Source organism: Trichomycterus rosablanca, chromosome 14 (assembly GCF_030014385.1).
Source record: "Trichomycterus rosablanca isolate fTriRos1 chromosome 14, fTriRos1.hap1, whole genome shotgun sequence".
Lineage (NCBI taxonomy): Eukaryota > Metazoa > Chordata > Actinopteri > Siluriformes > Trichomycteridae > Trichomycterus > Trichomycterus rosablanca.
Window position 1 is genome coordinate 2,012,743 of NC_086001.1, and position 21,206 is coordinate 2,033,948.

The 21,206-nt window shown below is 40.6% G+C and overlaps 2 protein-coding genes and 1 non-coding gene across 4 annotated transcripts; 1 reads left to right on the plus strand and 2 right to left on the minus strand.

Annotated features, from left to right (window-relative positions):
* The first annotated feature begins 691 nt into the window (after positions 1-691).
* Positions 692-8,945, plus strand: LOC134326496 (N-acyl-aromatic-L-amino acid amidohydrolase (carboxylate-forming) B-like). Its single transcript, XM_063008675.1, has 7 exons — positions 692-846; positions 3,151-3,383; positions 4,320-4,515; positions 4,940-5,033; positions 6,952-7,059; positions 8,142-8,254; positions 8,435-8,945. Exons 1-7 carry the CDS (start codon positions 811-813, stop codon positions 8,630-8,632), a joined length of 978 nt encoding a protein of 325 aa, XP_062864745.1. The 5' UTR covers positions 692-810; the 3' UTR covers positions 8,633-8,945.
* Positions 8,946-11,948: 3,003 nt separating this feature from the next.
* cldnd1a (claudin domain containing 1a) lies at positions 11,949-17,595 on the minus strand. 2 transcript variants are annotated; one of them, XM_063008822.1, is made up of 5 exons: positions 17,387-17,595; positions 17,203-17,320; positions 14,235-14,342; positions 14,015-14,152; positions 11,949-12,336 (listed from the first exon to the last, which is right to left on the minus strand). In XM_063008822.1, exons 1-5 carry the CDS (start codon positions 17,501-17,503, stop codon positions 12,116-12,118), a joined length of 702 nt encoding a protein of 233 aa, XP_062864892.1. In that variant the 5' UTR covers positions 17,504-17,595; the 3' UTR covers positions 11,949-12,115. The 2 variants fall into 2 exon arrangements, with proteins under 2 accessions (XP_062864892.1, XP_062864891.1); XM_063008821.1 differs by having other exon boundaries at positions 17,203-17,595.
* A 2,606-nt stretch (positions 17,596-20,201) lies between these two features.
* trnar-ucu (transfer RNA arginine (anticodon UCU)) lies at positions 20,202-20,293 on the minus strand. Its single transcript is given in 2 exon segments — positions 20,202-20,237; positions 20,257-20,293. It is a non-coding gene; the product is annotated as a tRNA-Arg (tRNA).
* Positions 20,294-21,206: the final 913 nt, after the last annotated feature.

Consider the following 21,206-nt stretch of genomic DNA (forward strand, 5'->3'; position numbering starts at 1 on the left):
GATCGCTGGGCGCAGTGCAGTAACACACCCCGGACAGGACACCAAGCCATCCATATATGATTGATGACAGTTTAGTCTATAGGATTTACAGCTTCTGTTGAAACACACGTGAGAGATCCTGAAGCGAGACGGAGTTCGGTACGAATTTGTTGAAATGATTGGGGTCCATGATTCCATCCAGATGTGCTGGTGCTGGATGGAGAACATGTTTAGAAACCCTGGAGTGTTTCTGTGGTGTTCCTATAGAATGTTTACGAGGTGATAATGAGCGTGTTAGAGCAGGGCAGGTAGTAAAATACGATGGGCAGAATATTGGCATAGCGCACAAATCTGCAGAGAGAGAGAGAGAGCGTGAAAGCAAGAGAGAGAGTGAGAGAGGGTGAGAAAGCAGGGTAACTGGGGGGTGCACTGCAGAGCACACACCCAAACTCACTATAAATTTAGAGAGGAGGCATAAGTGTGTGTGTGTGTGTGTGTGTGTGTGTGTGAGAGAGAGCGAGAGAGAGTTTGATGTGATTATGTGTGTGTGTGATAGTGAGTGTGTATGAGTAAGAGCAAGTATATGTGATTGAATGTGAGAAAATGTGAGTGTGTGTGTGTGTGTGTGTGTGTGATTGCTGACTCAGTTGAACTATAGTAGAGAGGCGAGGAGAATGGTCAGAGGGAAACTGCAGCAGAGGAACCGGACCACCAAACTTCTCTCATCCAGCGAGAGCTCAGCTCATGCCACCTTCACGTCAGGATCGGCTCGTCCCGTCTCATCTGTAGGTCGGGCATCAGCGGTGGCATCCAGACTGGCAGGGGTGAGAGATGGAAACTGAACGACCCTGGCATCTGAGACACGAGGTAAGATCTCACCATCTGCAACTGCTACGTAGCTGGAGCTTTGGAAGAGCAGACACTGTTGGACCCTTGAGCAACCCTCATCTGCCACTCTCTATAAAACAAACTCTCTGGTCAGGGTCATGGTGGGTCCGGCACCATTATGAAACACCTGGCACTAGCACTCTCTCATCTGGTTAATAACTTAATAACAGAGGCGAGTTAGCACGGCAAATCCACCTTCTGCATGTTTTACAAGGTGGAAAGAAACCAAAGTACCTGAATTAAACACTAGTAGAACATGTTAAACATCTTACAGACAGTGACCGTAAGTGAGGGTCTAATTGAGATGTTTCTTTAATGACCGAAACCACTGAGCAATGACCAGTCTATTCATTCATTCATTTATTCCTTCATTCATTCATTGTCTGTTTTAGCAGCGCTTTATCCTGGTCAGAGTTGCGGTGGGAGATGCTTAGATGCTAGGAGAACATGTTAAACATCTTACAGAGAGTGACCGGAAGTGAGGGTCTAATTCAGGTGCTTCCTTAATGACAGAAACCAATGAGCAACCACCAGTCCATTTATTCATTTATTCATTGTCTGCATTGGCAGCGCTTTATCCTGGTCAGGGTTGCGGTGGGAGATGCTTAGATGCTAGGAGAACATGTTAAACATCTTACAGACAGTGACCGTAAGTGAGGGTCTAATCGAGATGTTTCTTTAATGACCGAAACCACTGAGCAACCACCAGTCCATTCATTCATTCATTCATTCATCCATTCATTGTCTGTTTTAGCAGCGCTTTATCCTGGTCAGGGTTGCAGTGGGAGATGTTTAGATGCTAGGAGAACATGTTAAACATCTCACAGACATTGACTGTAAGTGAGGGTCTAATCGAGATGTTTCTTTAATGACCGAAACCACTGAGCAACCACCAGTCCATTCATTCATTCATTCATTCATTCATTCACTCATTCATTGTCTGATTAAGCAGTGCTTTATCCTGGTCAGGGTTGAGGTGGGAGATGCTTAGATGCTAGGAGAACATGTTAAACATCATACAGAGAGTCAGCAAAAGTAAGGGTCTAACCCAGGTGCTTCCTTAATGACCGAAACCACTGAGCAACCACCAGTCCATCCATTCATTCATCCATTAATTAATTTACTGTCTGTTTTTACCACCACTTTATCCTGGTCAAGGTTGCAGTGGGAGATGCTTAGATGCTAGGAGAACATGTTAAACATCTTATAGACAGTGGCCGGAAGTGAGGGTCTAATCGAGGTGCTTCCTTAATGACAGAAACCAATGAGCAACCACCAGTCCATTCATTCATCCATTCATTAATTCACTCATTCATTGTCTATTTTACCACCGCTTTATCCTGGTCAGGGTTGCAGTGGGAGATGCTTAAATGCCAGGAGAACATGTTAAACATCTTACAGTGATCGGAAGTGAGGGTCTAACCCAGGTGCTTCCTTAATGACCTTAACCACTGAGCAACCACCAGTCCATTCATTCATTAATTTATTCATTCATTCATTGTCTGCTTTAGTAGTGCTTTATCCTGGTCAGGGTTGCGGTGGGAGATGCTTAGATGCTAGGAGAACATGTTAAATATCATACAGTCACCAAAAGTAAGGGTCTAATCCAGGTGCTTCCTTAATGACTGAAATTACTGAGCAACCACCAGTCCATTCATTCATTCATTCATTCATTCATCCATTCATTGTCTGTTTTAGCAGTGCTTTATCCTGGTCAGGGTTGCAGTGGGAGATGTTTAGATGCTAGGAGAACATGTTAAACATCTTACAGACAGTGACCGGAAGTGAGGGTCTAACCCAGGTGCTTTCTTAATGACTGAAACCACTGAGCAACCACCAGTCCATTTATTCATCCATTAATTGTCTGTTTTAGCACCACTTTATCCTGGTCAGGGTTGCGGTGGGTCCAATTCATTTGGCAAAAAGCCCAACACTCTGGACAGGTCACTAGTACATCACAGAGCAAACACACACACACACACACACACAAACAGTGTAATTTATAGTAGCTCCAACTAATCTGACTACACGTCTTTGTACTGTGGGAGGAAATCAGAGCTTCCAGAGGAGAACATGCCAACTATACACAGAAAGGACTCTGGGGAATTGAACCCAGGTCCTTCTTGCTGTGAGGTGACAGTGATACCCACCGCACCACCGTGACCAGAGTCCATTCAACTGAAGTGATTTGTTTGTTGTAATGAATTTATGTAGTACGAGCCAGTAATTCTAACTGACCAGTAATCATGTGACCTGTCTGACCCCTGTGGTCATGTGATGCAGGTGGACACGGCCACGTCACCGGCGCTAGCCCGCGTGGCCCTGTGCGCTGGTACCCACGGCAATGAGCTGGCGGGAATTTACCTGCTCCGAGAGAGGATGAGGAGGAAGAGGAGGGGTGGAGCGCCGGAGCCTGTTACCGTAGTTACAGTGATGTCCAACCCGCGTGCCGTGAAGCAGTGTGTGCACTACACGGAGACGGACCTGGACCACTGCTTCACACACGCAGCGCTGAGGTTACACACACACACACACACACACACACAGCGCTGAGGTTACACACACACACACACACACACACACAGCGCTGAGGTTACACACACACACACACACACAGCGCTGAGGTTACACACACAATGCTGAGGTTACACACACACGCACACACAACACTGAGGTTACACACACAAACACACACACACAACACTGAGGTTACACACACACACACACGTACAGACACACAGCGCTGAGGTTACACACACACACACACACAACACTGAGGTTATACACACACACACATGTACAGACACAGCGCTGAGGTTACACACACAATGCTGAGGTTACACACACACGCACACACAACACTGAGGTTACACACACAAACACACACACACAACACTGAGGTTACACACACACACGTACAGACACACAGCGCTGAGGTTACACACACACACACACAACACTGAGGTTATACACACACACACACACATGTACAGACACAGCGCTGAGGTTACACACACAATGCTGAGGTTACACACACACACACACACACAACACTGAGGTTACACACACACAACACTGAGGTTACACACACACACACACACAACACTGAGGTTATACACACACACACACACGTACAGACACACAGGTTCTGAGGTTACACACACGCACATACACACACAACAATGAGGTTATACACACACACACACACACGTACAGACACACAGCGCTGAGGTTACACACACACACACACACATACACACATAATGCTGATGGTGGAACAGGAAAGGGCCTTCCCTAAACTGCTTCTGTGAACTTGAAAGCATGTAATCTCTCACCTATTAGCGACTGTTGTTTCACTAATTATAAGAGGTGTCCCAACACTTTTGTCAGTACAGTGTATAAGCTGTAAGCCGTGTTTTTTTTAGTCGTATCCTCTTCCCTCTGCGTCTCAGCGCTCGTGTCTCTGATGAGACGGCGTACGAGGTGGTTCGTGCTCAGGAGCTGAACGCTCTGCTCGGACCTAAAGGAAGCTCGACTGCCGTGGATCTGATCTGTGATCTACACAGCAGCACAGCCAACGTGGGGCTGTGTCTCATCACCTGCTCCGACCACGACTGGATCTGTCTACACATCTGCAAACATCTGCAGGTGAGAGCAAACACACGCACTGCAATAATTCATTACATTATTATTATTTATCCACAAGACAACTTCATACCAGGATGTTACCAGCAGAAACTGGTCTGCACTGGTCTGGTCCGTACCAGATACCAACGATCTGTCAGCAAATTGTGGCTTGTCCCTCCTCGGACTGCTGTCTGTGGGTGCTCCGGCGGTCAGGGTCCTTTCTGTGTGGAGTTTGCATGTTCTCCCCATTTTCGTGTGGGTTTCCTCTGGGTGCTCCAGTTTCCTCACACAGCCCAAAGACGTGCATAAATGTGTGATGGACTGGCGACCCGTCTAGGGTGTTTTCTACCATTAACCCAGTAAATAGAACTCCCTGACCAGGATAAAGTGAAGGTAAAACAGACAATGAAAGAATAAATACATCTTGGTGTGTGTGTGTGTTTAGAGGGAGATGGCCACTATTCCGGTGAGGTACGTCCACTACGATGTTCCTCAGAGTGAATCCAGCTCACTGTGCTCGATCGGTAAACATGGATTCGGTGAGTCTATGAACGGCTACCATCACACGGCATCACCAAATATCAGTAAAGATGCAAATAATGACGGTCAACCGAGCTTTAAGCATCTAATTAAAATATAAACCACGTCACTCAGCCTCACATCAACACGTCTTCATGCTTTATTTAATAAAAACACAGAACAATGTAGTGAAGGAGGCCGTGATGTAGAACACAAGTCTCAGCACAGTCTCAGTCTGTTGAGCGCCCAGCCAGGATGGTATTACCACCAAGACTTGAGTGGTGGAGAATGCCAACCCATCATTGGTCTGCTGTGCCACCCATTTACATTTACATTTTTGGCATTAAGCAGACGCTTTTATCCGAAGTGACCTACAATACTGTGACAGTATACAGTCTAAGCCAGTGTTTCTCAATCTTTTTTCAGTCACGGCACCCTTTAAAAGTATGCAAAATCTCAAGTCAGCCCTGTCTAAAATGTATTAAACAACTTACACTTGACGTTGTAGCATGGGGAAAGGGGCGTGTGAGACAAATTTTGATGTTTGAGGCGGCTAATGGTCTACATTTTCATGATAAGTTGACTTTTTTGTATTTTAAATTTATTTCATAATATCAGTAACGTCAGAATATTTTTGACGGCACCCCTGACGAAGCCAGGCGGCACCCCGGTTGAGAAAGGCTGGTCTAAGCAATTGAGTGTTAAAGGTCTTGCTCAAGTGGTGGGGCTTGAACCAGTGACCTTTTGATTACTAGTCTTGTACTTTAACCTCTACGGTATCTTAACTACTTTCAAATTCCAAACGACTCGAGTGACGATGTGCTACCAACACAGCATTAGCCTGCTGTGCCACCTCACTGTCACTGCTGGACTGAGAATAGTCCACCAACCAAAAATATCCAGACAACAGCGCCCCGTGGGCAGCGTCCTGTGACCACTGATGGTCTAGAAGATGACCGACTCAAACAGCAGCAATAGATGAGCGATCGTCTCTGATTTTACATCTACAAGGTGGACCGACTAGGTAGGAGTGTCTAATAGAGTGGACAGTGAGTGTATCTGATTCACTTATACCAGCACAACACACACTAACACACCACCACCATGTCAGTGTCACTGCAGTGCTGAGAATCATCCACCACCTAAATAATACCTGCTCTGTGGTGGTCCTGACCATTGAAGAACAGGGTGAAAGGGGGTAACAAAGCATGCAGAGAAACAGATGGACTACAGTCAGTAATTGTAGAACTACAAAGTGCTTCTATATGGTAAGTGGAGCTGATAACATGGACAGTGAGTGTAGAAACAAGGAGGTGGTTTTAATGTTAACACCAATCAGCTCAAATAAAAAATTCAGTATCTAACTCCTTACTGAAGCATTATTTCCCCTAAAAGACTTTATAATGGTATGAAAGCCCAGTAGTGCTGGTTCATCAGCTTGGATTCTGCATTAGTGACCGCCAGGTTGTAAGTTCAGATCCCAGGACTGTACAGTAAATCACTGACTGCTCAGTGCTGAGCTCGACTCGTCACCTACACTCCACTTTAGATTATTATATCTGCCAGATGAATAAACGTCCGTTTATTATAAGCGTTTTCGAGGCCGATTCGCTCTGTCAGTTTTCATGGCCGCTGTAGCGATAAGGAACCTCCGGCGCTGACTCCAGCACTCTGTGGAATTATGCAGATGTATTAATTTATGGAGCCGCTGCCCAGCGCTTCGCCGCGCTCCATTTCATTATGACTTTTATTGAGGGGATTCGTCTGAGAGGCCTCGATACGTTTCGTTTTTGCACCGTGCGCAGAAACCGACCCGGTGCTTCCGCCGGCATTCGAACGAAAGAGTCGCGCGACCTGTTGCGCTGACTTTGCTAAATTCTTACATCATAATTAAAGTCATTTATTTTTATCTGATCGACTGTTTTCACCCGTCCGCAGCCATCGAGATCGGCCCTCAGCCGCACGGCGTCATCAGAGCCAGCGTCTTCACCGCCATGCAGGAAGCGGTTCAGCTAACGCTCGACTGGGTGCGGCTGTTCAACTCAGGTACCAGAAAGACTTCGCTACCCAGAGTGCTTTGCTAAATTTGCTTTGCTAAAACTCTGGTTTTGTCCTACTTTTTGAAGCATGTGGATGGTAAACTACCTGCTCAAAACTGCCCCGTGTGTAAGTGAGTGGCAACCTGGTCAGGGTGAACTCCTGCCTCGACTTGGGAGACGCTTTTATTCAAAGTGACTTACATTACTGTGACACTATATTGTCTAAGCAATTGAGGGTTAAGGGCCTTGCTCAGGGGCCCAACAGTGGCAACCTGGCTTGAACCAGTGACCTTTCGATTACTAGTCAAGTACCGTAACCACTAGGCTACAACTGCCCTATAAATACGTTTTATATAAAGGAAATTACATTTACAGCATTTAGTAGATGCCTATATCCAAAGCACCTTACAGTACTGGGACAGTATACAGTCTGAGCACTTGAGGTTTAAGGGCCTTGCTCAAGGGCCCAACCTGGCACTGGTGGGACTTCAACCAGCAATCTTCCAATTGCTAGTCCAGTACTTTAACCACTATACTGCAGCAGGCTAAAGTAATGAAAGGAAATGAACAGATTTTTACAAACCTTTTTATAAAACTGTAACAAGTGTCCATGAGGGGTGAAAGACGCCATTGTTATACAGTACATCCATCTACTACATATAGGATGTATGTTTACATTTATGGCATTTATCAGGCGCTTTTATCCAAACTGACGTACAATTATGACATCAAGCGTTCAAGCGTAAGTGCCAGAAATCTGGGCTGGGTTCACAAATACAGGGCACATGGCGGTACATGAATTTAGCCACTGTGAGGACACACATCAGTACACCCTTAGCGCAGGTCCCCAGTCCGGATAAAGGAAGGGCATCCAATGTAAAAACTGTACCAAATCAAATGCAGATGAATGATCCACTGTGGCGATCCTCATGTTCATCATTTGAAGGTTGAGGGCCTTGCTCAGGGGTCCAAGAGTGGCAACTTGACGAAGGTGGACCTTCTGATCTCTAATCCAGTACTTTTACTACTAAACCGGCATGTTAAATCCTAACTGGTTTTGTCACTTATGACTGTGATCTTCTGTTACAGGTAGCCAGTTTGAAGGAGGTTCGGTGGACGTCTATACGATGGTGGAAAACATCGATTACCCTCAGGATCCTGACACACGCCACATCACAGCCGCCGTGCACCCCGAACTTCAGGTCTACATTCATACTTACTGTCTATATATAGTTTTGCTAAAAGTTGACTGCAAGTGTTACTGTACGTATATTGCTACAAAATTATGCTTTATTAACTATTATTAAAATTATACGAGCAAGATAACCCAAAACAAATCGTACCACATGACCCCCACCATCTCCCACATCTGTCTGTTTTAGGATCGTGATTTCTGTCTCCTGCACCCGGGCGACCCGGTTTTCCTCTCTTTCTCCGGAGAGACTCTGAGGTACAAGGGCAGAGAGGCGCTCTACCCGTTCTTCATTAACGAGTGCTTACGCTACGAGAAGGGCGTGGCTCTGTCTCTGGCGAGGAGAAGGAAGGTGGAGATCCCGACCATCCGGTGCAGCAGGACGTGAAGAAGAGACTCAGAATAAACGTGGACGTGATGGACTGGTGATTACAGGATGTACTGGACTTTTAATTAGTGTAGATTAGAAATGAAGTGTTGGTGAGTGCACGGTTAGTTTTAATGTAAAGTAGAGATAAGCGTCGAGCCTCCCTCCCTCAGGCGCTGAGTGTGATAACTGGGCTCCCCATCACCATATAAACACAAGACCAGACAACAGAACACGCTGGAGTTTTTATATTACAGTTTTACACGTAACACTACATGCAAACCTCAGGAAAGAACGTCACGGTGTTGCATAATAACATTACGGGATACATTCACAACGCGGGATTATCACACGCTAAACGTCAACGCTCTTCCCACCGATTGTCCAGTCAGTCCAGCTAAGTTCAGTAGAAGTAATGTTTCACATCTTAGTGTTATTTCAGGCTTTAAATCAAAGTTAAAAACGCTAGACTATTAAATTATAAAAAAAAGATTATAAAAAAACGGGATAAATACATACTGTGGATAAATTAATAATAAATAAATAAATAACTGGTATTATCACAAACATCTTGTTACAGCAACACAATAAATAACACAACAACAATTAGTATAAAAACACAGTAAGTCCTCCACATACCAACCTTCAACTCGTGAACTTTCAAACATATGAACGTCCATGTCTGTGTGTTTAAATACTGTAAGTGCAAAATGCCAAACTGTGCCGGAATTCCAAATTTGGCGACAGCGTGTTATACAGGTTTTGTAAGCGTAGCATAATCATACATGATATGGATACATAAACTCTATTTCATGTATTTCATCACCACTTTTCCCAGGAGCGATTACAAATTCTTGATTATTATAAATAATTACACATTATTTCATGTACAACCCCAAATCAATGCAACACAGAGTTCCTTACATTTACTTTGACGTTTATTTGATGTCAGACAGGATGAACCTGAGATATTTCATGTTTTATCTGCTCAACTTCATTTCATTTATTAATAAACATCCATTCCTGCATTTCAGGCCTGCAACACATTCCAAAAAAAGTTGGGACAGTAAAGCATTTACCACTTTGTAATGTTGCCGTTCCTTTTCACCACTTAAAAGACGTTTTGGCACCGAGGAGACCGAGTGATTTAGTGTTTCAGTGATTTAGTGTTGGATGGTCCAGAGCACACGGCGTCCTGGAATGCTGACATGGTTAACATAAGGATTCTTTTTTGCACAGTAAACATTTAAGTATCATTTGTGCAGTAACTCTGTATTGTAGAGCTTGATAAAGGTTTGATAAACTAATCCCTCACCCATGTGGTTATATCAGCTAGTGTTGAGTGGAGGTTCTTGATGCGGCGCCGTCTGAGGGATGGAAGATCACGAGCGTTCAGATTAAGCTTGTGTCCTTGGTCTTTACACACTGAAATTCCTCCTGATTCCTTGAATGGTTTAATGATATTCTGCACTGTAGAGGGAGAACATGCAAATCCCTTCCAATCTTTCTTTGAGGTTCATTGTTTTTAAACATTTCGATCATTTTCTCACACATTTGTGGACAAACTGGATCCTCTGATCATCTTTACTCATCAGAGACTCTCAGCCTTTCCTGGATGCTGCTTTTGTACCAAACCACGATCACAATCACCTGTTTATAATCACATCATTATTTAGTGTTTTAACCTCATTACTAGCCCTAAACTGCCCCCGTCCTAACTTTCTTTGGAATGTGTTGAAGGCCTGAAATGCAGGAATGGATGTTTATTAATAAATTAAATGAAGTTGAGCAGATAAAAGATGAAATATCTCGGGTTCATCCTGTCTGACATCTAATAAAAGTCAAAGTAAATGTAAGGAACTCTGTGTTTTTTTTCTATGCGAACGAGCTCTCGAAACGGTTGGTATGTAGAGGACTAATTGTAATAATAATAATAATAATAGTAGTAGTAGTAGTAGTACTAAAGGATGTGCCCGAATTTGTACCTGATTGTACTTCGAAACATAAACATTGTGCTTGAGTTCGTCCCTTCTGTCTCTTTTCCTTCGTATTTATTTGCACCGTAACTCAGTACCTGCTCTCTCTGACATGTGAAGTCTCAGGCAGCTTCTTTACACCAGCCGGCGGCGGATACACACAAAGAACTGTGCCATTGTGCCCAAGAGAACTGTCACGCTACAGCCCGTGTGTTCCTTAACTACTCATGACTAGTGCCGACTACACCTACTGAACTGGCTAACTCTCGCTTAGAGACTGAACCCAGGTCTGTGAGGGGTCTGGGATTCTCTAGACCCGGACATCTTGTTTGAGCCACACCTACACACGGTTCTGGACCAGAAAGGAAGGAGGTGAAGACTGGCACAGCCATGCAGGTAAAGCTAATGAAACACTGCAGCCGGTAATTAAAGGGAAACTAATCCATCCCTGAATTAGTACAGTAGTTATGCACTGCAATCAATCCCACGCCTGATTTATAAGAGCCGGGAAATCCCACAATGCAACAGCCTAGCGTCCACATTTAGTAAACATTCATCAGATGCCAAGTTTAGGCTCTATCCCAAACCCCGACCCTACCGTACGATTTTTATGTAGTTCATGGAATGATCATAAGTATGTGGACGCCACTTATTGTGTAGATTTGGATGTTTCAACCGTACTCATTGCTAACAGGTGCGACAAATCGAGCCACACCAGCTCTCTAGTCATCAGATTTCCAGGAGTAACAACAGCTCAACCATGATAAACAGGACATGGCCCTTCATCTGGACTCAGAGGTCTTATCAGCACAAGAACCGTTCATCTGGATCTGAGTCGCCAGAGTGTTGTAAAGCACACCACCACTGGACTCTGGAGGGATCAGAAACACCTTACAGTCCAGAAGTCTGAAATGGGTGTGACCTTAGTTAAAGGAGGGATGATTTATAGATGGGTTAGGCTTCTAAATTAGCCTTAATCCTAATCCCATCCAAATCCCACACTTCTGAGATGAATCGGAATGCTCCCAGCAGTCATGTTCCCTAATCTACTGAGTAAGTGGCTTTGGGAACACGATGTCTGGGATGTCCACATACTTTTGGCCATGTAGTGGTTTTAATATGACACACTATATGGCCAAAAGTACTTGGACGCCTGACCATGAGCTTGTCTGACGTCCCACCTCTATGGGATAGAACAGCAGCCGCTCCTTTGAAAAGGCTTCTCATGAGACTTTGGAGTATGTCTGTGGGAATTTGTGCTCATTCAGTCCAAAGATGACAGCATTTGTATGGGTGAGAAAGCCTCAGTTGATGTTCCAGTTCATTTCTTGTGTCATGCTGGAACAGGAAAGATCCTTCCCTAAACTGTTGCTGCAAAGTCAGAAGCAAATGATTCCCTTTATATGATTGATCTATTACACTGGTTAGCAACTGTTGTGGAAAGACATATTATTAGGGGTACAGAATACTTTTGTCCGTACAGTGTATTTACGTGTAGTGCTGGGCATTGTGGGATTGATGCCAGGCTCTATGCCACCCGGTAGGCAGCGATGTGCTCGTAGCTCTTGCCCTGGTTCCGTGCGGCCCACATCAGCAGCGCGGCCGCCATCATGTACAGGGGAGAGGAGATGAGCGCCAGGTACAGCGACCAACCCAGAGAGCCGTCCACCTGATCGGGGATGACCGAGACGCGGTGCAGCAGGTCCATCCCGGCCATGAAACAACACACACAGGCCAGAGAACACACACCTGACACGGGAGGAGAGGAGGAGCATCAGTTAGGTCATTAGTGATAATATTTACAGAACTGATCTAGAGTCGGGCGTAAGGAATTACAACCACCGAAGTGTCGAGTTATAAAGAAACATCGGTGACAAAAACTGGAGTTTCTTTAAACTGAGCTTTTCTTCAGCTCGCTCATGCTGGAACAAGACAGGGCCTTCCCTAAACTGTTGCTGCAAAGTTAGAAGCATGTAATTCCCTTTATATATTAATATATAACACTATTTTAATACTATTGTACTACTATTTTACTACTACTTTAATATAATAATACTATAATATATAATACTTACTTTAATACTATTGAAATACTATTTTATTAAATTAATACTATTTTATTATAATAATACTATAATATATAATACTTATTTTAATACTATTTTATTATAATAATACTATAATATATAATACTTATTTTAATACTATTTTATTATAATAATACTATAATATATAATACTAATTTTAATACTATTTTAATATAATAATACTATAATATATAATACTTATTTTAATACTATTGTAATATAATAATACTATAATATATAATACTTATTTTAGAACTACTTTAATATAATACTATAATATATACTTTTTACTTTAATACTATTTTAATATAATAATACTATAATATATAAGACTTATTTTAATATTATTTTAATATAATAATACTATAATATATAATACTAATTTTAATACTATTTTAATATAATAATACTATAATATATAATACTAATTTTAATACTATTTTAATATAATAATACTATAATATATAATACTTATTTTAATACTATTTTAATATAATAATACTATAATATATAATACTAATTTTAATACTATTTTAATATAATAATACTATAATATATAAGACTTATTTTAATACTATTTTAATATAATAATACTATAATATATAATACTAATTTTAATACTATTTTAATATAATACTATAATATATAATACTAATTTTAATACTATTTTAATATAATAATACTATAATATATAATACTTATTTTAATACTATTTTAATATAATAATACTATAATATATAATACTAATTTTAATACTATTTTAATATAATAATACTATAATATATAATACTTATTTTAGAACTACTTTAATATAATACTATAATATATACTTTTTACTTTAATACTATTTTAATATAATAATACTATAATATATAAGACTTATTTTAGAACTACTTTAATATAATACTATAATATATACTTTTTATTTTAATACTATTTTAATATAATAATACTATAATATATAATACTTATTTTAATATTATTTTATTATATAAATACTATAATATAATACTTATTTTAATACTATTTTATTATAATAATATTATAATATATGATACTTATTTTAATATTATAATACTATAATAATATAATAATTTTAGCACTGTCGCCTCTCAGTAGGAAGGTAAGAAGGGGTGTGTGTGTGTGTATGTGTGTCTGCCCTGCGATGGACTGGTGCCCCGTCCAGGGTGTTACTGTGTGCCTTGAGCCCATTGAAAAGCTGGGATAGGCTCCAGCACCGGTCTAGCAGGTAGTCTCAATAGCTTCAGAATTAAAGCTCTGTTACGTGAGCACAGCTCTAACTCCTGTCGTTAATTATTCATACTGAACAGGTCACTCACCCGCGAGAAGGTGGAGGAGTCCGATGCCCAGGGTGGGACTGAAACTACGACACATACAAGCACAGAATCCAACGAGCCCCCCCAAAAACACCAGAGCCAACGAGAGCAGCGGCAGGAGGAACTGACTCCTCCAGAGATCTACACAGAACAGAAATAAGAGATAAAAATGAACTACATACAGCACATAAACAAGCACTATAATAAACAAAACCGTACTCACAGGTGCGTATCATGTCCTCTCCACTGTTATGGTTTCCTGGCTCTTTGTACTTGGGCGTGAACTGGTGAGACAGGGTGAAACTCACACACTCCATCACCATCTGAGGGTCTAACACACACACACACACACACACACACACTATTACACAAACCTTTCCTGGTTCCTTGTACCACTGTGTTTTGGTATCGGCGGGGACAGTAACACAAGCCCCCCCACAGACTGTTATTATTATTGTTGTCATTATTACTATTATTAGTTATTATTATTATAACTGTTATTATTGTTGTTGCTATTAATATAACTGTTATTATTACTAGTATTGTTCTCACCTGGTTCCTTGTACCACTGAGTTTTTGGTATCAGCAGGTACAGTAACACAGGCCCCCCCAGACTGAGACCCATTATTATTATTATTATTAGTATTATTATTGCTGATCTCACCTGGTTCCTTGTACCACTGAGATTTGGTATCAGCAGGTACACTAACACAGACCCCCCACAGACTGATACCTATTATTATTATTAGTATTATTGTTATTGTTCTCACCTGGTTCCTTGTACCACTGGATTTTAGTATCAGCAGGTACACTAACACAAACCCCCCACAGACTGTTATTATTATTATTATTATTGCTGATCTCATCTGGTTCCTTGTACCACTGGGTTTTGGTATCAGCAGGTACAGTGACACAGACCCCCCACAGACTGTTATTATTATTATTATTATTAGTATTATTATTATTGCTGATCTCACCTGGTTCCTTGTACCACTGAGATTTGGTATCAGCAGGTACACTAACACAGACCCCCCACAGACTGATACCTATTATTATTATTAGTATTATTGTTATTGTTCTCACCTGGTTCCTTGTACCACTGGATTTTAGTATCAGCAGGTACACTAACACAAACCCCCCACAGACTGTTATTATTATTATTATTATTGCTGATCTCATCTGGTTCCTTGTACCACTGGGTTTTGGTATCAGCAGGTACAGTGACACAGACCCCCCACAGACTGATATCTATTATTATTATTATTAGTATTATTATTATTGCTGATCTCACCTGGTTCCTTGTACCACTGGGTTTTGGTATCAGCAGGTACAGTGCCACAGACCCCCCACAGACTGATACCTATTATTATTAGTATTGTTATTAGTATTATTATTATTGTTGTTCTCACCTGGTTCCTTGTACCACTGGGTTTTGGTATCAGCAGGTACACTAACACAGGACCCCCACAGACTGTTATTATTATTATTATTGTTATTAGTATTATTATTATTGTTGTTCTCACCTGGTTCCTTGTACCACTGAGTTTTTGGTATCAGCAGGTACACTAACACAGACCCCCCACAGACTGAGACCCATTATTATTATTATTATTATTATTATTGCTGATCTCACCTGGTTCCTTGTACCACTGAGATTTGGTATCAGCAGGTACACTAACACAGACCCCCCACAGACTGATACCTATTATTATTATTATTGTTATTGTTCTCACCTGGTTCCTTGTACCACTGGATTTTAGTATCAGCAGGTACACGAACACAAACCCCCCACAGACTGTTATTATTATTATTATTATTATTGATGATCTCATCTGGTTCCTTGTACCACTGGGTTTTGGTATCAGCAGGTACAGTGACACAGACCCCCCACAGACTGATATTATTATTGTTATTAGTATTATTATTATTGCTGATCTCACCTGGTTCCTTGTACCACTGGGTTTTGGTATCAGCAGGTACAGTGACACAGACCCCCCACAGACTGATATCTATTATTATTATTAGTATTATTATTATTGCTGATCTCACCTGGTTCCTTGTACCACTGGGTTTTGGTATCAGCAGGTACAGTGACACAGACCCCCCACAGACTGTTATTATTATTATTGTTATTAGTATTATTATTATTGCTGATCTCACCTGGTTCCTTGTACCACTGGGTTTTGGTATCAGCAGGTACAGTGACACAGACCCCCCACAGACTGTTATTATTATTATTGTTATTAGTATTATTATTATTGCTGATCTCACCTGGTTCCTTGTACCACTGGGTTTTGGTATCAGCAGGTACAGTGACACAGACCCCCCACAGACTGTTATTATTATTATTGTTATTAGTATTATTATTATTGCTGATCTCACCTGGTTCCTTGTACCACTGGGTTTTGGTATCAGCAGGTACACTAACACAGACCCCCCACAGACTGTTATTATTATTATTATTATTGCTGATCTCACCTGGTTCCTTGTACCACTGGGTTTTGGTATCAGCAGGTACACTAACACAGACCCCCCACAGACTGTTATTATTATTATTATTATTGCTGATCTCACCTGGTTCCTTGTACCACTGGGTTTTGGTATCAGCAGGTACACTAACACAGACCCCCCACAGACTGTTATTATTATTATTATTATTGCTGATCTCACCTGGTTCCTTGTACCACTGGGTTTTGGTATCAGCAGGTACACTAACACAGACCCCCCACAGACTGTTATTATTATTATTATTATTGCTGATCTCACCTGGTTCCTTGTACCACTGGGTTTTGGTATCAGCAGGTACACTAACACAGACCCCCCACAGACTGTTATTATTATTATTATTATTGCTGATCTCACCTGGTTCCTTGTACCACTGGGTTTTGGTATCAGCAGGTACAGTGACACAGACCCCCCACAGACTGATATCTATTATTATTATTATTATTATTATTATTATTGCTGATCTCACCTGGTTCCTTGTACCACTGGGTTTTGGTATCAGCAGGTACAGTGACACAGACCCCCCACAGACTGTTATTATTATTATTGTTATTAGTATTATTATTATTGTTGTTCTCACCTGGTTCCTTGTACCACTGGGTTTTAGTATCAGCAGGTACAGTGACACAGACCCCCCACAGACTGATATCTATTATTATTATTATTATTATTATTGCTGATCTCACCTGGTTCCTTGTACCACTGGGTTGTGGTATCAGCAGGTACACTAACACAGACCCCCCACAGACCCACGGTACCGTTGAGCAGGAACAGCCCGTCGCTGGTGCTCTTCTCGTCGAACTCCTCTCCGTTCCTGAACTCCTCGTGCAGCGCGCGCAGCTCGGTGGCGTTGTGCTCGTGACGCACGGCCGGGCTCGTGTACAGGTACCAGTAGCGCGTGCACACGGCGGCGGACAGGTAAACCGAGGCGAGCAGGCTGAGCACCGCGGCGATCACCAGCGCCGTCACCGAGCGGTTCTCCACCATACTGAAGCGTTATGTGCTGGTACTGTGGAGCTTATAACCGGTCCTGGAGCATACTGCGGTTCCCCTGCACCCCTGTGTCTCAGAGCTGATGTGACCTGATTACTGCGTGTGTGTGTGTGTGTGTGTGTGTTTATCCTCAGTCCATCTGTTCCACTCCTGCATCCATCCGACCCTCCAGCATTCACATCAACACACCAGAGTGTTTTTAACCAGCACTGCGGTCACACACCCGCACAGACCGACCGATAAACCGCAGCACCGAATAATCTAAAGAATCTAGAAAATCCACAAAATGTTGCTGTTTGAGCTGCTGAGCTTTTGGAAATAAATCCCTTCATATCCCGGTCAGCAGACTAGAGCATGGGATTGTGGGTACTGTTGTTTTGAAGGGTTTTCAAGCTTGTGAAGTATGTAGGATTCTATTCTTTTAAATGTGAATCTACAAAAGCAACAATAAATAATAATAGCAATAATAACGACAATAACAACAGTACCAATAATAACCTAAAAATATCTATAATAACAATAATAATATTACAAAATAATAATAGTAATAATAACAATAATACAAAATAAGATAACTTGCCTGAATTTTACATTTACGACTACCCAGCATTCCTTACTTCTGTCCACTGAGTTGAATGGAATCTGGGTACTGTAGTTTATAGTGTTAGAGGGTTCAAGAGGGGCTTTATTGTCATTTCAGCTCTACACAAGTGCATACTGAAACGAAACAACGTTCCTCCAGGACCAGGACCAGGGTGCAACATAGAACAAACAAGTGCAAAACAAGACAATATACACAGTGCAGATAAACAACCACTACAATAAATACAAAAAACCTTTTTAATCTAAAAAGTAATTAAGTGAGACAAGAGTGTTGGCCAGTACAGGGTACTGAGTAAATTATAAGTGAGATTAACACATATTCTGATATACAGTTAGCAGCGTAGAGTTTACATAACAGCAGATATTAAAAAGTGAGGTGCAAAACAAATGCAATATTGTGAAAAGATGCAAGTAATACAGTCACTAAGTAGCTGAATGTGTTGGAGTCCAGGGAACAAGACTGTGTTGGTTGTGCGTGTGTAAGTGTATGTGCATGTAAGTTTGAGTGTGTGTGTTAGTTCATATGAGTGTATGTATGTATGTATGAGAGAGAGAGAGAGAGAGAGAGAGAGAGAGAGAGAGAGAGAGAGAGTAATTATGTGTCACAGTGTAGATATGTGTGCAATTAAGTATGTGAGTGTATGTGTGTTAGTTTGTGTGTGTGTGTATGAGTAAGCATAACTGTGTGTCAGAATCTAAGTGCGTTAATGTATGTATATGTGCAAGTGTGTGTAGATTTATGTACGTGTGACTTTATTTAAACTAAAACGACTTAAAAACGAAGTTTCTTTAGATTTGAGACACTTACAGCACGTGTTATATTTATTTTATTTACTTGTGTAACTATTTATAAAATAATAATTGCAATAATAACAATAATACAATATCTTTGTTCTTGCCAGTGATAGCTCAGTGGTTAAGGTGCTGGACTAGTAAACTGGTAAACTAGTAAAGCCCCACCACCACCAAGTTGCCACTGTTGGGTCCCTGAGCAAGGCCCTTAACCCTCAATTGCTCATCGTGTTCCGCTCACTGTGTAAGTCACTTTGGATAAAAGTGTCTGCTAAATGCTAAAAATGTAAAAAATTTAAAATTTATGACTACCCAGCATTCCTTGCTTCCGTCAGCTGAGCTGGAATTCTGGGTACTGTAGTTTGTTGTGTTAGAGGGTTGTAGTACTTGTAGTTGTAGTACACTACTTGTAGTTTAACTTTGTTAATTTTATTTACAATTAATAGGACGAATAAATTAAATATTTTTGAAGGATTTGACTGAGCTGAATTCTCGTGTAACTATTTAAAAATAACAATATAAGAAATAATAACAATAATACAAAATCTTTTTAACTAAAAAATCGTAAGACAACTTGCCTAAAGTTTACATTTACGACTACCCAGCATTCCTTGCTTCTGTCTGCTTCTGGGTACTGTAGTTTGTTGCATTAGAGGGGTGTAGTACTTTATTTAAACTAAAACAATGACTTTTAAACTAGAAGTTTATTTAGGTTTTAGATACTTATAGTAAATGTAGTATAACGTTATGTATTTTATTTAAAATAAATAGGACAAATAAAATAAATATTTTTGAAGAATTTGACCTATTTGAGCTATTTAAATAATAATAATAATAGTAATAATAACAATAATACATACACTTTTTGAACTTAAAAGTAGTATTCTCTTAAGAAAACAACTTGCCTTGAAGTTTACATTTACGATTACCCAGCATTCGTTGCTTCTGTCGGCTGAGTTGAACGGAATTCTGGGTATTGTAGTTTGTTGTGTTAGAGAGTTGTAGTTCTTCATTTAAACTAAAACAATGACTTTAAAACTAATAGTTTTGAATATAGATTTGAATCGAGAGACTAACAGGACATGTAGTATAACTTTGTAAATTTTATTTAGAATAAATAGGACAAATGAAGTAAATAATCGATGTAAGATGTGACCGTGTTGAATTCTATAGACTCGTGTAACTTTTGTGTCTTTTTACACTTTTTAGTGAGTTTATTTTTTAAATCTATAAATATATTTTAGTTCAAGTTTCTTTCTCTAGAGATAAAACAGTAATTAAAAGTAAAGTCAAAACGCGACTCCGGTGGGACTCGAACCCACAACCTTTGAATCACCTCTCCAGTGTTTGACTAGAAGTCCAATGCGCTATCCATTGCGCCACGGAGCCACTTGTTGCATGAAGCTCCCGAAGCCTTTTAACTAAGGCAGGTTTAAACTCGAGTTTAACAGTTTAATTGCGCACAAAAGTAGATTTTAAGTCGCATTATGTGTTTATAAAGTGATTTAGTTTATTGTAATATGAATGTTGTAAACAGGAACAAACTGTTAGCACGATTATTCACCGTGCTAACAAACTGAGCTAGTTCAGACTGAAAACCAAAACGCTAATAATACTCGTATAATACTCATATTTTATTATTTTTCATTAAAATATTTAAATACTTACGAAATTTTCTCTACATTGTAAGTTTGTTGACACTCTCAAAAGTTTTACATCACCGAAACAAACCCGTGTCCAGTTCAGCTGATCCAGGATCAGTCTAGATGAATCTGATTCATACGGACCGATTCAGTCAAACGACTCCGTAATGATCGGGGAGCAGTTGTTACCGCTATCGTGTCTCGCATAGTTTTCACTGATTAATCAGACGTTTTAACAATAAAACTCTCAATTATATCGCTTTGATAAGTGTGTTTGGAGAAGTTAATAATGTAAAAACTGCATTTTGGGTGGCATTTTAAGACCGACGTTATATTAGTCTGTAGTTACAGAATCGAATCAACAGGTGGCGTCAATGTATTGTGTTTAAGAGTTTCGATTCAGTGAATCACTGTCTGAATTGAACAGTTTCGAATCAGCTCATCCGTATCTTAATCGATCTGTTTTTTAAGATTATATTTCTAACTAAATCATTAACAGCTAACTTGATCGATTAAGTCTTTACATTTTAAATCTTCGAATCCTTAGCTGAATTGATCAGCTCTGAAGCAGTGAATCGACCCGTTTTGAATCAGTGAATCGTTAAATGATTGGATCAGTTTTGGATTAAGCGAGGCATTGTCTGAATCGTTTGGCTGAA